Genomic DNA, 15,475 nt, shown 5'->3' with positions numbered 1-15,475 from the left:
TCAAGTTGGAATATTTGTGAATTAGTTAAAAATCATTTTGCTCCCTTTCAGTAAAATGTGGCAGTTTGGAGGCAGGAGTCACAGCCACCCTTGTTGCTAAGGGCCTGTCTTGCTTGGTGGTGGTATCTATGGTGACATGTCTTCTCCTGAGGTACCTAGATAGCAGGCCATACCAGAGAACATCAGAAACTGAGGTAGGAAGTGACAGCAGAGTTCTCTGCTTCAGGGTGGAGGGATGAGTTGCCCACTTGCTGTGTTTTGCCAACCTCTGAAAAGAGCAACTCACAAATTTCTTAGTCTCTGCAGGCAGTGCAAGGTTAACCCACCGTGGAACAGTAGCTGAACACCTTTAGGTGTGCTGGGAAGACAGCAGAGATGCATGGTCTGCAGAGCTGGGTTTACTTGGACAAGAGAACATGAGCCAGAACAGCAGTCCAGCCAGAGCTTGGGGGCAGGTGCACTGAATGGCCCAGGGTGGGGTTCCATGATGGTCACACCTGAGGCTCTGCAGAAGCTGGGCTGCTCCACCAGGGTGAAGAGGTTTCCACAGACTGGCATTGGGCTCTCCTCACTGGTCTGTGGCTGTGGGGAGGTATAGAGGACATGTTTGTGGGGAGGAGGGGTAGGCTGGGGTGTATGTCTTACTGTCTTATGTAGCTGGCCCCTAGCAGGGATAGTATGAGAATTGCATTGAGCCCAAGGGCACTCCCCTGGCTCAGTGGGAGAGGAAAGATGCATTCAGGGAGCATTCTTCAGGGCCAGGTTGCACGCACCTGCTGTGTAGTTGCAGCCTTGGTGCCTGGTGGAGTCCAGTCCAGGGTTGGCTTGTTGGCCGGGGGTGGAGTGGAGGCAGAAATAGCCATGTGCTTGCGGGCTAGAGTCTGGGTCCCTAGTCTGGAGGTGCTAGTGCCATCCCTTTGGAAACCTATTGACTTGACCTGAAGAGGTAACTGGTGAGTCACTGCGGTTGTCCTCAGGAGCTCCTGTCCTAAGGCACGGCTTTGTGTGCCCTGGTGTGCTCCCTGGGTGCTGCTGGCATTCCTTCCTGCTGGCTTTGGGGAGTTGCTGTCCTGCAGAGGAAGGCCACAGGAGCCTCTGTGATGGATTAACTGTTTTCTACTTGGGGCCTTGTGTTGGTTAGTAAGCACTGTCCAGGTGTGCTTTGCTTTAGTGGTGTGCTCAGGTCTTTTGCCAGCCTGCATGTAACTTCTTTGACTTCATTCTAGGTAATCATTGCCAAATGAGGAGGAAAGGACGATGCCATCGAGGCTCTGCAGCGAGGCACGCTTCCTCCCCGTGCAGTGTTAAACACTCCCCAACGCGAGAGACCCTGACCTACGCACAAGCTCAAAGGATGGTTGAGATAGAGATCGAAGGGCGCTTGCATCGGATCAGTATTTTTGATCCTCTTGAGATCATATTGGAAGATGACCTCACTGCTCAGGAAATGAGTGAATGCAACAGCAATAAAGAAAACAGTGAGAGGCCACCTGTTTGTTTAAGAACTAAGCGCCACAAAAATAACAGAGTGAAAAAGAAAAATGAAGCCCTGCCCAGCACGCATGGCACACCTGCCTCAGCCAGTTCCCTTCCCGAGCCCAAGGTGCGGATTGTGGAATACAGTCCCCCGTCAGCACCCCGGAGGCCCCCCATGTACTACAAATTCATCGAGAAGTCGGCAGAGGAGCTGGACAACGAGGTGGAGTATGACATGGATGAGGAGGACTACGCCTGGCTGGAGATCATCAATGAAAAGCGGAAGGGTGACTGTGTCTCTGCAGTGTCGCAGAACATGTTTGAGTTCCTGATGGACCGATTCGAGAAGGAGTCGTACTGTGAGAACCAGAAGCAGGGTGAGCAGCAGTCTCTGATCGACGAGGATGCCGTGTGCTGCATCTGCATGGATGGTGAGTGTCAGAACAGCAACGTGATCCTCTTCTGTGACCTGTGCAACCTGGCCGTGCACCAGGAGTGCTATGGGGTGCCCTACATCCCCGAGGGCCAGTGGCTCTGCCGCCACTGCCTGCAGTCCCGGGCCCGTCCTGCCGACTGTGTGCTGTGCCCCAACAAGGGCGGTGCCTTCAAAAAGACAGACGATGACCGCTGGGGCCACGTGGTGTGCGCCCTGTGGATCCCAGAGGTCGGCTTCGCCAACACCGTGTTCATCGAGCCCATTGATGGCGTGAGGAACATCCCCCCAGCCCGCTGGAAACTGACATGCTACCTCTGTAAGCAGAAAGGCGTGGGTGCTTGCATCCAGTGCCACAAAGCCAACTGCTACACAGCCTTCCATGTGACATGTGCCCAGAAGGCTGGCCTATACATGAAGATGGAGCCTGTGAAGGAGCTGACGGGAGGCAGCACCACCTTCTCCGTCAGAAAGACCGCGTACTGTGATGTCCACACGCCTGCGGGCTGTACTCGCAGGCCTTTGAACATTTATGGGGATGTCGAAATGAAAAATGGTGTCTGTAGAAAAGAGAGCTCAGTCAAAACAGTCAGGGCCACATCCAAGGTCAGAAAGAAAGCGAAAAAGACTAAGAAAATGCTGGCTGAGCCCTGTGCGGTCCTGCCGACTGTCTCTGCTCCCTATATTCCCCCTCACAGGTAAGCACACCTGAGCACCGGGCGACAGTGGGCCCAGAGTGAGGGGGACTGGAGCCTGCAGGGCCCTTGCCAGATGGCCCTGTGTTTCCTCGTAGTCTCTGAAGTGTGGCCCTCTCCTTTACCACTGTTTGGGGGACATGGATGTAAAACTGTTAGGTGACAGACTTGGACCATTTTATATTTCCCATAGTTTTCTTCATGCCTGGTGACCTCCAGGGTAAGCTGGACATTGTCGTTGTAACATGGCCATGCTTGTGTTTGCCCAGGTCTCTGGATCTCATCCAGATAGTGCCATCTTTAACATAAGAAAACACACCTCATAACAGATTTTGGGTCCTTGTAGGGCATAAAAAAATAATTGCCTGGGAAAGTGGTGCAGTATAGTCAGGAAGGCAGCCCTGAAGTGGAAGTTAGAGTGGGACCCGTGGTCCAGAGTGGTGGCTGTTGGGAAGGAGATGGGGGTCTCCTTCCTGCTTTGCTGCAGCCATTCTCATTTTGTGGTGCTTTCTTGAGTAGCTCAGACACTGACAGCTCCACGGAAGGTTCTGATGTGGAAGCAGTCTCTGCTGCTGCCCTCCCAGAGTGGGGACGTGGTCGCCGCTCTGCCCTCTGTGACCTGGGCTAATTTAAATCCCTCTGCCAGTCTCCATCCCCTGAGTTTTGTCTTCCTGACCTGTTCTTTTTGACACTGACTTGTTCTTTTTGTTCTTTTATCTTTAAAAATGATCTTTGCTGAGTTAAGAATACAAGGTAAGTGACTAGATGAATCTTCGCACCAGAGACTGGGCTCTGGCTCCTTTTCTAGGTGAACAGACTCCTTTCTGTCTTCTTATACACTTCCTTTACCCTCAAGAGTGACACTTTCTGTGGGTGTGGCCAGGTGTGTGGAGCCTCAGTTCTAGTGATTGCCTTGTTACTCAGATGGGGTGTGCATATCAGAAAGATTGCACTTTCTCTGCAAATGAGCACACAAAAGACTTTCAGAATATTTTTATCACTATAGAATAGAGATTAGAAATTGTGTAACATATATTGAAGGGCTAGAACACCTGTTAGCCTTTGTTTTATTTTCCCTGGTGTTTGGTTTGAAGTCACATCTGCATCACAATGCGATCACATGGTGGGGTTGGGTCCTGGGAGCTGTGAATTAGCAGGGTGGGAGTGGGCAGGGGTTTCAGCCCAGAACAAGCACCAACTTTTGTATTAATAGTTGTAAATTTAAAATGAGCTTTGTAAATGTTATTTTGCTTTTTCTCTCAAATGCAGTTATTTCTTTTCTTAGAGCTATCTATAGTCATTATATAATCAGTACAATCAGATGAAGCAAGAAAAACGTGTTCAATAACTCCCTTATTTAGAGAGGACCCCATCAGAACCGCGGTACCCGTCTTTGCAGCCTAGCCAGCCTAATGGAAAGATGGCTTCACTGGGATTGCTGCCAGAGGTTGTATCGAGAGATTTGGCTTAAGAGGCCTCAACATTTCGCCTTTCCCTAATTGGAAATAAATAAAATAAGCATCTAACAGAACATCAAAGCAGAAATGGAAAGAGCTCTGTGAGCTGCTAGGGCCTTGACATTCAGGCGTTGGGCCAGTGAGCCCACCAAATGGTCAGAACTCAGTGTGGGAGAACATGGGCGTTTGGGCTGGCTGAGAATTCAGCACTTTGACCCAAGTGTTTCAAAGCTGATTGTGTAGCACAGCAGTGAACTGGCAGTGTTATCTGTTCTCTTTCTTTACTTAATCCAGGAGCAGGCATTTCAGCTTTGAGTAGTGATTAACGGGGAACCTGAAGATGGTTTTGTCCCACAGAACTTGTATGGAGACCTTGGCGCTTCAGGCCACTTTGCCACCTGCTCCCTTGGGCATATGGCATGGCGCTGGACCTGCCTCAAGGGTGTGATGGGTGGGTGCTGAGCACAGTGCTGGGCGGAGCAGATCCAGCAGCCCTGCTCTCTTTCCCGAGATGCTGGTGGCCCTCTAGAGAGATGCTGAGTGTGTGTAAGCTGTGTGCATCCTATGATAGGACCTGCCTAGAGCATCTGTTGGGATATGCCATACCAGCTCAAAAGCAGACTGGCCAGGCTGAGAGGGCCGTGCGCTCTTGTGAGAACTTGTTCAGGAGATCCCATGAAAAAGAATTACCTCCTTTACCTGTTGCTTCTCAGAGCCAAGAGCTGGAAATCAGTATTGAGATACCTGCCTTTGCCTGCCTCTTTAGGAACAGCTCTGGTGCCAGCAGTGCTGTTTTCACCAGTGGCTGTTTGGAGCTTCATGGCGTCTGCTCCAGCTGTGGACCCCTGGGCCGTTACCTGAGTGGGGAATGCTGTTTTCTGTCCTGGGCTAGCTTGCTTATGTCTGCACGGGTCCTAGTCTTTAGGCCTGGTGGACAGCTGGAAGGCTTTTGGGCAGTTCTGTTACCTCAGAGTCATTCTTGTTTCTGTAGCTTCCTGTTTCTAGACTGTGTTTTCTACCACCATCAAAAACAGTTACGTATGACTTAAGAACAGGGTACATTTTGAGGATGAATTGGTAGCAGGTTCATCCTGTGACTGTCTTTTGGCATTTACATAAACCTTGATAGTTTAGGTCAGTAGCATGGTGAACATCAGGTAAGTATTCAAGGGGTGACCAGGATACACAATTTCTAACTTTAAAGAAGACGAATTGCCATTAAGCCTCCTCAGAATATTCCCTGGTTGAACACACGTGGCTCTCATTCTTGGCAGTTTTTTCTGAAGCAGTGCTGGAGTCCTCTCTGGGGTGTTTTTATGTGGTGTGACCAGAAATGCAGAGACTGCTGCCGCCAAGTGATGGGTTCATAAAACATGAGGCCGTGTCCTCACCGTCTTACCAGTTCTGGTACCAGGTAACTGCCTGCTCTTCCCTGAAGTCAGATGACCAAAGAAACACTGCCGGGTGTGGTGGTGCATGTCTGTAATCCCAGCACTTGGGAGGCTGAGGCAAGATGATCCCCATGAGTTTGAGGCCAGCCTGTACTCGTAGTGAGTTCAGGGTCAGCGTGAGCTACACTGCTAGATCCTGTTTCCAAAACAATAAATAAATAGAACCACTAAGTAACATAGTCATTTGTTGCTGCTATCTGGTAACGTATACTGTGTCTAACTGCTGGATGTTTTACGTGCCTGGCAGCACAGTAGGTGTGTTTATAGGCGCACCACCGCTCATGTGCAGTGGGGCAGGCGTTGGTTTACCTGGGTTTTCAGTTCCATTACGTGCTTGTGGGATCGGCCTTTGTGTGTGGTCCTTGTGGACTGAAGTGCGTGGCATGACTGCATTTGAAATTGGGGAAGATACAAAAAGGAAAGCCTAAAAACACATTTTTTGCTTTTAGTTTTTCTGAGAAAAATGATGGTGTGTGTTCTGTCACAGCAACCCCCTCCTGATGTGAGTTCCTCTGCGTCTCATGTTGTTAGGGATTGGGAGGCTCTGGAAGAGAAAGGGCAGGCAGGTTCCTGTGGTTTCCCTGAAGGATCCCTCTGGTAACTTCCTGCTGGGTTGCTCTGGGCAGCACACCTATCATCCTCTGGAGAGTGACTGCAAAGGAAGCAAAGTGGCTGGTGTTTGCTTGGATTTGGACTTGGGCATAAATACTCTTGGCTGCGTGGGTCACGTCCATGTTGGGTACCCAGTGTGGCACCCGAGTCATTTGCCTGGGGCTGGTGTCGAGGGTGCATTTCCTTGTGGGCTGTGCACTGGCAGCGGGGCCAGCTGAGGAAGCGGATGCCAGCCCTGCCCCTCCCCAGGGAGGCCCTGCTTTGGGTGCCCAGAGCAGCATAAGCAGCAGGGGTCTGCAGATGGTCCTGCTCCGAAAGGCGTCAGGATCCCAGGGCTGCAGATGACAGTGTGCCCTAGGTGTGGCCGCGGGTGGTGTGTATAGTAGTACTACTCAGGGAAGAGGCTCTCGGGCTTCAGACTGAGGGAGAACTGCAGGTAGCACAGGACCATTGTGCAGGGGAACAGGGTCAGTGCTGCCAGCCGTCCCCACCACACACCTCTGTCTCTGGAGACCTGCCCTGTCCTGATGTCTGAAGTACCTCCCAGGCCCTGTGTACCCTGAGAAACCATGTAGCACCAGCCAGGTGACTTGCTTGCTTCCTTTGGCTTTAGTGCCGATTGTGGATGTGTGTAGATGGCAGCCACCTGCAGGGCCTCTGCTGGAAGAAGGGTCCTGTCTTGATGGATCCATGACTTTGGGCTGTGTCAGTGTGCCCACTGTGTTTGGTGACTCTTTGAGAAGCTGCATGTGTTTTTGAGCTGGAGATTGTGTGCTGCCTGCTCTACTCCTGCCACCTCAGTTCCCCCCTCAGGGGCCTGGCCTCGTCCTCAGTGCAGAACTTAGGGGAGGGCATTTGCCATGTGGCTGTGTCCCTTTTCTGTTCCCTTTCACAGTAGGTACTTCTCGCGCGCGCAGGGGGGGGGGGGCTTAATCGCTATTTGAAGTTTTCTTTCCTCCTGGGAGCCAGTCACTGTGGTAGCAGGGCCTGTGTGCTTTTGGAGTAACCAGGGCGCCTGACGCCCAGCTTCTGGAGGGGTTTGTGCCTCTGCCCCGCCCTTCTTCAGGGCTGAGGGCCGCCTGCACAGGCGCGGATGGGGATCCACCTGCCGTAGAAGGGAGGGAGAAGAACTCCTAAGTGGTCTGCACAGTTAGCTCTCACGTTGCTGCAACACGTGTGGCCCCCACACTCGGGCAGGGTGTGGCCAGGAGAGAACTTCGCAGGGCTTGGGGGAGGATGCTGGTGCTGCTGGATGGAGCTAGCTGGGGAGAAGCCTGAGAGTGGATGTGTGCATGCATGACCAGTGGACGTGCGTGAGAGTGGATGTGTGCGTGTGTGACTGAGTGGACGCCCTTGGTGTTAGAGGCTGGGGCTGGCTTGCGTGTCCTCTTCCGTCTGTTGCTCCCACGGGGGAGGGGGGGGGCATTTTATCAGTTTTTTTTTTTTTGTTTGTTTGTTTGTTTTCTGAAGCAAGGTGTTATGTAGCTGAGGCTGGCTTAGAATGAGAGACCCTTCTGCCACAGCCTCCTAGGTGCTGGAATTATAGGCATGTATCACCATTCTTGGCGTATCAGTTTCTTTTTATTTTGTATAGTATTTAGTACAGGGTCTACAGGGCCTCACTATACAGATTGGACTTGGAGTGATCCTCCTGTTTTCAGCCTCCCAAACAATGGGATTATAAGAGCGTGCCACCATGCCCGGTCTCAGTTGCTGTCTCAGTGCCCTCCAGGGTGGGGCCCGCACGGCACACCAGGGATCGCACTTGGTTCCTGCACCTGTCTAAGCACACGCTTTTAGTCCTCTGAGCTGTCTGGCTGGCCCCTGTCGGTTCCTTTTAAGTAAGCGTCACTGACGTATACTTTGCGTGCCATAGAATGGCCATGCATTTGCAGTGTGCAGCTCTGGATCTGTCTTAGTGTGTTCACAAGTCCAGGATATTCTTGTTGCCCGAAGAAGAAACCTCTTGCCCTTCTCATCCTTGTTGGCTCTGGTAGCAAGGGTCTCCTGTCGCCTGGGGCTTCCCTGTCCTGTCCTGGGCAGTGTTGTTTAGGGAAGTTCTTTATTCTGGATACTGGCCTTCTGTCACATACTGGCTTGTGAGTATTTCTCCCTTCTGTGGGCCACCTACTCCCCTGCTGTCCTGAGGAAATGTGACTGCTTTCGTTTGCAGAGCACCTGGCCCGTGTCTGGTTGTTGGTTTGTGGAGGTGTTGCTAGGGGGTGTTCTGAATCTAGGCTGTGGGGCGGGTGCCTGATGGCTTCCTGGGCCTGCCCCACCTGGTCTCGCTCCTGCACGCAGCTCTTGTCCTGCTCTGGCTTGCTAGGTCCCGTAGTTGGTGGTCTTGTGTTCTCATGACCTGAGTGTGTGGCACCCAGTGGTAGTGTGGCCTGGGTCAGGGCTGTGGTTCACACCCAGAGGTGCTCCTGGGCCCTGCACCCCTGCCCCGGTGTCATCAGGTTTAAGTTGTCAGTCTTGTGGGGCTGTCATGGAGTTGGTACAGTCTCACATGGTGAGTCCTTACCAGGGGGATGTGACTTTCCACCCTGTGCAGTTCTTGTCTGTGTTCCTGGCTGTGTGCTGTGATTTTTTTAGCCAGTGTCTGTTTTATACTTTCATCTGCGGCCGCAGCTTTAATGTGGCCCTCTCTTGCCCTCTGCTGCTCCTGCCGCCCTCTATAGGCTGTCCTGTCTTGGCCATAGGGTCCCTGCCTTGCTCCCTGTCCCTGTCCCATCTTGGCTAGCACCTGGGTGTGCCCTGCAACCACTGTTGAGTAAGCCTACTGGACATGTCATGGAGCTTAGTTTCATGTTTGCGGTGTGGATGCCCTTTGTCCATGCGCCCTTTTGTCCCTAGGGATCTGTGACTAGGCTTGTGTACCCCATGTGGGCAGGTCTGTTGTGTAGAGGTGCTGCTGTGTTTCTATAGGTTCGTGGGTGGCCTTGGTCTGTCGGGATTTTTTTCCTATGATTTGGAGTTATCCTGTCCCCCTCATTTGACGAACCTTCTTGGGAAGCTGGAAGTTTGAAGATGATTTGTACAAGTGTTGTCTCCCCCTCTGATGGACACTCTGTGTGCCTTTCTCCTTTGGCGAGGACTCCATGTCAGCCCACAACCCATAGCCATCTCCCTGCAGTTCTCAGGGAAGCTTGCAGTGCACCAGGGTGGGTGTTGCTAGGTGTGCCTACCCTCAAAGAGGACCAGGTGCTGCCCTCAGCCCTGCCACCCAGTGTCGAGAGCCATTGTCCTTGGGGTGCTCTCTGCCACGTGTGGACTTGCTCTGAGGCTGTGCATCCCAGTGAGTGAGTGAGTGAATGGATGTGGTCCCCACTGCTTGATTTTGTGCTGTGACCCTGCTGAGGAGCTGGCTCTGTCCCGTGACAGCACTGGGCTGGGGGTGCAAATCTGTTTCTTCTGAAGAATCTTTTTCTGCTTTTGGCCATGGAAGTAAAGTTTTATTTATTTATTTTTGTATTTTAGGGAAGGGTCTACAGGGTGTTTAGGGTCTCACTGCTAGATCGGACTCATAGTGATCCTTCTGTTTACGGCCTCCCAATGCTGGGATTACAGGCACGAGCCATCACGCCCAGTCTCAGTTGCCATCTCAGCACGCCCCAGGGGTGGGGCTGGCACGGCAGGCGCTTTAATCTGCCGAGCTATTTGGAAGTAAAATTTTAAACTTGCCTCAGTTTATAAAGTAACTAGTCAAGGGCTGTACTTATTTATTTATTAATATTTGTAGATCATAGATTTTTTGACATAAGGGTGATCATACAAGTCGTTTTGATAAGGGCTTCTGTTTTGTTGTGGTCTTTTCATTCTGTATGTTGGCTTGGTCTTCTTTCCTTGACTGGGCTTTCTGAACCTTACTAGTCTTTCTCCCAAGGACGTTCTGGTTGTGCTGAGGCGTCCTTGTGTGTGTCTTTGGTGTTAGGGAGGGCCTTGCATATGCTAGGTCGGTGCTCACCCTGAGCTACCCCCAGCTCTGTGGACTTCCCTGTGCAGTCTCAGGCCCAGATGGCCCACTCAGCGCTTGTGGCAGGTAGCCATTGTGTGTTAACACCTTCCTGTGACTTGAACTTCCAGTGGTGTCAGCCGCTCAGTGGGACAGGTGTGCAGGTCCATCCTGTCATGGACGCCTTATAGTGTTCATGTCAGCTTGTTTCCAGGAATCCTTCCCACTGAGAGTCCAGCAAGTGCTTGAGGCTGGTGCTCTGGGGATTCCTCTTATTTCTGGACACCTTCCCATGTTCCTTCCGACTTGTCTGTGACCTCTGTGGAAGTGGGCATCATGGTTGACATGAGCTGGCACCCTTTAGGTTGCTTTCTGTGTCTCTCTCCAGCCTTTTGTGGCCTGTGTGTCTCACTGAAGACTTGCTGAGTTCTGTTAGTTGGTGTCTTTTCTGTATAATGCTCATGTCCATGTAGAGCTGGGGAATCGGTTCCATTCCCTTTCCCTCTCTGTCTAATCTTGAGTTTATCAGACTCCTGTTTACATGAGCCCTAAAAATAAGTCTGATAAGAACTTAACAATGCATTGAGTTAGAGTCTGGCTTTCTTTTCTTTTTACCTCCCTGTGGTCTTGGGATTAGCCCAGGGCCTCCTGCATGCTGGACAGGTGATCTGCCACTGAGCTGCTTCGCCAGCTGAACTCTTGACATTCTTTACCCCAAGGTCTTAGAGGTGACACACACATACTTGTGAAGGTGATGTATTGGATCTAGGGGCACTGGCCCTTGACCCAGCACTGCCTCCCAAGGCCTGGATGTCCTCCACCCTGGCTGCCCTGTCGACCAGTGTCCTGGCACGAGTCTCCATGAAGCTGTGTTGTGAGTTCAGCTGAAGCACTTGAGGTTTCTCCATGCACTCAAAACAAAGGGGCTGCGTGCGAACGATTAGCTGTGAGTGATCTTTGGTGGGCTGCATCTCTGAACAGGATGGGGTTTTAAGGAGACAAGTTAGCATTTCCACGAATGAAGGTTACTCACTGTTATGGGAGAGGGAGTCACCCTCCCTTGCGCCCTCCTCTTGGTTTATCTCGGATGACAGTGCTGGAAACCTTGGTCACATCTAGATGTGTAGATTGTACAAAAGCTATTTCACTGAAGTGGTGTGCTCAGAGTTGTTTTTATTTTCCTTCAAAGTAATAGTGGAAGTCACAAACTGATATTCCTCATCTGACCTCCACCTAGAATTTTTCTGGGAGCCAGACGTGGGTAGCTTGGGCCACAGGACACTAGGGTTAGTCTGGTTCTTAAATCACCTGTTACAGCTCCATCTGTGTCAGTTGTGGACAGATCTCAGGAGATCGCATCCTCAGGAGACTGCATCAGCAAGACCTCTTTCCTGGGAGGCACTGGTTTTGTTTCTTAGTTATATTTACAAAGGTTTGGGAAAAATCTTAAACATGCTCTTTTAAAAAACCCTTATCTATTAGTACCTGCTTTTGTAACAGTGATTACATTCATTGTAGGGTTGAGGATATACTCTTGGCCAGGCCATGTTTCTATTTTTAAAGTAGAATACAGAATCATGTTCATAAAATAGTTGTGTGGATTAATAAATGACTTTGAGCCCTCTTTAGCTGCCATCCATGTCGAGGACATAGCTCCTTCTCCCGCTAGGGCCAGGCCCAGCATGGTGTGCGAAGGGTTCACTACCCTTTTCCTTAGATGGCTCAGCTCTCAGTGCCTTTCACACTGTATCTGTATTAGTCAGTTTCAGCTAGTGGAACAAAATAGCTGAGGCTAAGTATGTTATGAAGAAGAGATTTGCTTAGCTCATACCCAAGTTTGGGCAGCCCTGTTATTTGTGCTCTGCTGGGTCATATTGCAGCAAGAGGCACATAGCATGAGATCACAAGCCAGGCAGGAAGCAGAGCAGGAGAGGCCGTTCCTCTACCCTGGACCGTGCACACCCTCTGAATCCTGGCCCTCTTCACACTGCCACTGCAGAGACCCTGCTTCCTGGATGGGGACCCTGGGATGTGCTCCTCAGGCCGCAGTGCTCTGTGTCCTTTAATCTCTCTGAAGGCTCCTGCCTGGTCGTTCTCTTGCATTGTGGTTGAAGTACGTTCTCAGGTCTGACTGCAGCTGTCCCTGGTCAGGTTGTGCTGCCTGTGTGTCCATGTCCTAGGGTGGCTTGTTCTGCCCTGCCCTCACTGAGACATGGATGTGGTTCTGGGTGCATTTTGAGGGGTGCACCTGTGGGCCAGAGGTTGGGCTGCCTCTGGGAGGGGTGTGGTGGGGGTAGCTGTCATCAGGTCGAACCAGCACTTGGCACGCCGTGTGGACAGACACCTGTAGGGTACACTTTGAAGTGTGTTCTCACTAGAGCCTTGTGGCTTACAGTTTGTACTTGTTCACATTTCCAGAAATTCTGATGCTGGGGAAGGTGCTGGCTTGTATTATGAGGGAAGTCAGAGTCTTTTATTTGTAAATCAGATTGCCAACCAGAAATTCTCTAGACCTTCAAATTGTTAAAAGATACTTGTGTGTCTATATTGCTTCATGTGGTCAGTGCAGTAACCCAAGGTGTTATGTCAAAACCTGTAGTATTATTGAAATCCTCCTGAGTTGTCTGTGTTGGAATTGGTGTAGTTGATTGCTGATGGGTCATGCCTTGGACAAATGTGAAAACAAAGACCACATGAAAGGTGTGACCAGGGCTGGCCTACCCAATTCCACCTGGCCCCACCCAGCTCTACCTGGCTCAGCTGACCCTGGGCTCAGAGCCTTGTGTGACTGCTGATGACCTCTCATTCTTGGCTGGAGCCTTTCCTCCCTCTGCCATGTCCCTTGTCCTTGGTGATGTGTTTGTGGCCAGGGCTGGGGCCATCTTGAGCTTACAGATGCTCCAAGTCACAGGTGCTGGGCTGCTTTGCTCAGCTGGAGGTGACCACCGGGTCTAGAGCAGGCTCAAGAGAAAACCAGACATGGCAGGGCTGGGTTTCTACCTAACACGTTTGTTCCTCAAGTCTGTAAAATTCCTGATTTGTATTCTTTAAAAAATGTGAATTTGGGGCCGAGGAAATGGCTCAGTAGAATAAGCACTTCCCTGGCAAGCACAAGGGCCTGAGTTCAATCCCTGTTTCTGAAAAAAAAAAAAAAAAAAAAAAAAAAAAAAAAAAAAAGAATTTGGGCCAGCCAAATAGCTCAGCAGATTAAAGCGACTGTAAGCAGCTGCAGGGGCCAGGGGTTTCATCCCTGGGCCTGCTGTGCCCTCCTCGCCCCCTGGGCGTGCTGAGCTGGCGACTGAGACTGGCTGTGGTGGTGCACACCTGTAGTCCCTGCACTCGGGAGGCTGTAAACAGGAGAATCACTGAGTCCAGTCTAGTAGTGAGACCTTGAACACCCTGTAGACCCTCCCTAAAATACAGAAAAAAAAGTGAACTTAACAGTTTCTTGATATCCTAAAATTTTGATGTTTGGTGTCCAGTGAAGAAAATCTTTTTGTTGCAGTTTGTGTTTATTTTTTATTTTTTATTTAGTTTTTGTATTTTAGGGAAGGCTTTACAGGGTGTTCAGGGTCTCACTACTAGATCGGACTCAGCAATCTGCCTGTTTACAGCCTCCCAAGAGCTGGGATTAGAGGAGCGTGCCACCACGCCCAGGCTCAGTTGCCATCTCAGTGCGCCCTGGGGGCGGGGCTGGCACAGTGCAGTTTGTATTTTTGTTCTGTTAAAGTTTTGGTTTTGGATTGAAATGGGCAAGCCATTTTCTGTTCCAGCTGGAAGGAATAGAAAGGAGCAGGAGAGCTGTGCCTCTTCTCAGGTGTCTTCTCCACATAGCCAGGAGCTGTTTACCACTTTGCATCTGGTAGGCCTGAGAAGGACAGAGTTTCTCAGGAGCCTGAGGGGGGCCTCTTGTCACTCTCAAGCACAGACTGTCCAGCCATGGGACAAGCTGCCTGCCTTTTGGCCCAGGGGTCTCTCTGGGAGCCTGGCCTGGAACTCAGCCACGCCATGTCGTGGTCTCCTGGTGTGTGGCTACAAGGATGTTTAAGGCTCTGCTCTACTTTTCAGATGTTTAAACTTAAATATTTGAGATTAAAAGATGAAATCTTCAGTTAGCTGGAGATTGTGGCCAAAATTATTTGTGTTAAGGCTCAGGGAGAAAAGTGTGAACATGTGTTTTTGCTATGAGTACCACTGTCATTTCCAGTTTTCTTAAAGAGAATGTTTTAATGTACTGGATCCGAGCTAAACTCAGTGTTTTTCTGTGTTTTAGATTAAATAGGATTGCGAATCAGGTGGCCATTCAGCGGAAGAAGCAGTTTGTGGAGCGAGCCCACAGCTACTGGTTACTCAAGAGGCTGTCTAGGAATGGTGCACCCCTGCTGCGGCGCCTGCAGTCCAGCCTGCAGTCCCAGAGGAGCACACAGCAGGTAGGTGTGCACACTTGTCTGCTGTGACACCATATGCCCTCCTGCCGGCTGGGTGTGTTCCCAGGAGGGAAGCACAGGGCTTAGGCTAGGCACTGGGCTGTTGGCTAGCGTACTCTGGGTTGGGCAGGTGACCCCATGTCCTGGCCTGGGGCCTTTGGTATTAATTACTGTTCTTCTCCTGTACGTACGGTACACTCTGATAGAACATTTTTCGTATGCCTAGTGCTTGCCAGCTTTGGGGACAGGGTCAGGCTAGCTAAGTGTGCAGGGTGGGGCCAAGGGGAAGGGTAGTTTGCTGGGTCCTGAGCCTCTGAGCCTGGAGCGCCTGGAGAGCCCTGAGAGCTAGGAGCCCCATCCGGGTGATGTGCTAAGGCCCTGATTCCAAAGGTGGGCTCAGCACTGACCATGGGTGGTGCACGGAGTGGTGGGGTGAGAGGGAGCAGATTTTCCCTTCTAAGGGACAAACTCTGAACAGACCCATCATGTCAGCTGTTATTATGGGTCTGTGGAACCACCTGATCTAAAACAGTCCTGAGGGTAGACCTGGAAAGTCAAGAGTTGGCTTCTGTGAGCTGTCATGAGTATACACTGAAAAACAAAAATGGGTTTTCTTTTACATGGTCCAAGACATCTGTGTCTGGCAGCCTCTCTGCTCACTGTTCTCTAAGCAAAGGTGGCCAGTCCTTGGTTGTACCTCCTTGGGCCTGGAGCTAGGGGAACTCAGCCCAGCCTTCTGGCCCAGTGTCACCCTCTAGTGCAGCCCCCAATGCGGGATAGAACTGTCAGACTGCACCCACAAGATAGCGTCTGGGAGTGTCCCGATGGAGCTTGGAGTTGCAGGTGCTGCTGTTCTGGGAGGCTGTGGACGGTGCTGTGGTCTGTTCTGCTGCCAGCGTCCCTGTTCTCAGTGGGACTGTTGGGTGGGACCTGCTCACAGGCGCCGTGGTGCTTGCTGGCCATGCAGTG

At 51.1% G+C, this 15,475-nt stretch overlaps 1 protein-coding gene across 13 annotated transcripts in view; it reads left to right on the top strand.

Moving 5' to 3' along the window:
* The first annotated feature begins 1,230 nt into the window (after positions 1 to 1,230).
* Brd1 (bromodomain containing 1) overlaps positions 1,231 to 15,475 on the top strand; it is a 35,212-nt gene continuing 20,967 nt past the window's right edge. For 12 of the 13 annotated variants that reach the window (XR_002818303.1, XM_023702476.1, XM_004642408.3 and 9 more), the window contains exons 1-2: positions 1,231 to 2,607; positions 14,353 to 14,509. Coding sequence is in view for 11 of the 13 variants with exons in the window: in XM_023702476.1 (XP_023558244.1) it covers positions 1,241 to 2,607; positions 14,353 to 14,509 (1,524 nt within the window). In the remaining 2 variants the exon portion in view is untranslated. The remainder of the gene's footprint in view (positions 2,608 to 14,352; positions 14,510 to 15,475) is intronic. The other variant, XR_002818304.1, reaches the window with a different exon arrangement.

The sequence above is a fragment of the Octodon degus genome, unplaced genomic scaffold (assembly GCF_000260255.1).
Source record: "Octodon degus isolate 3935 unplaced genomic scaffold, OctDeg1.0 scaffold00153, whole genome shotgun sequence".
In the NCBI taxonomy this organism is placed as follows: Eukaryota; Metazoa; Chordata; class Mammalia; order Rodentia; family Octodontidae; genus Octodon; species Octodon degus.
The sequence above is the reverse complement of the archived record's forward strand: the minus strand, read 5'-3'. Positions and strand labels throughout refer to the sequence as shown.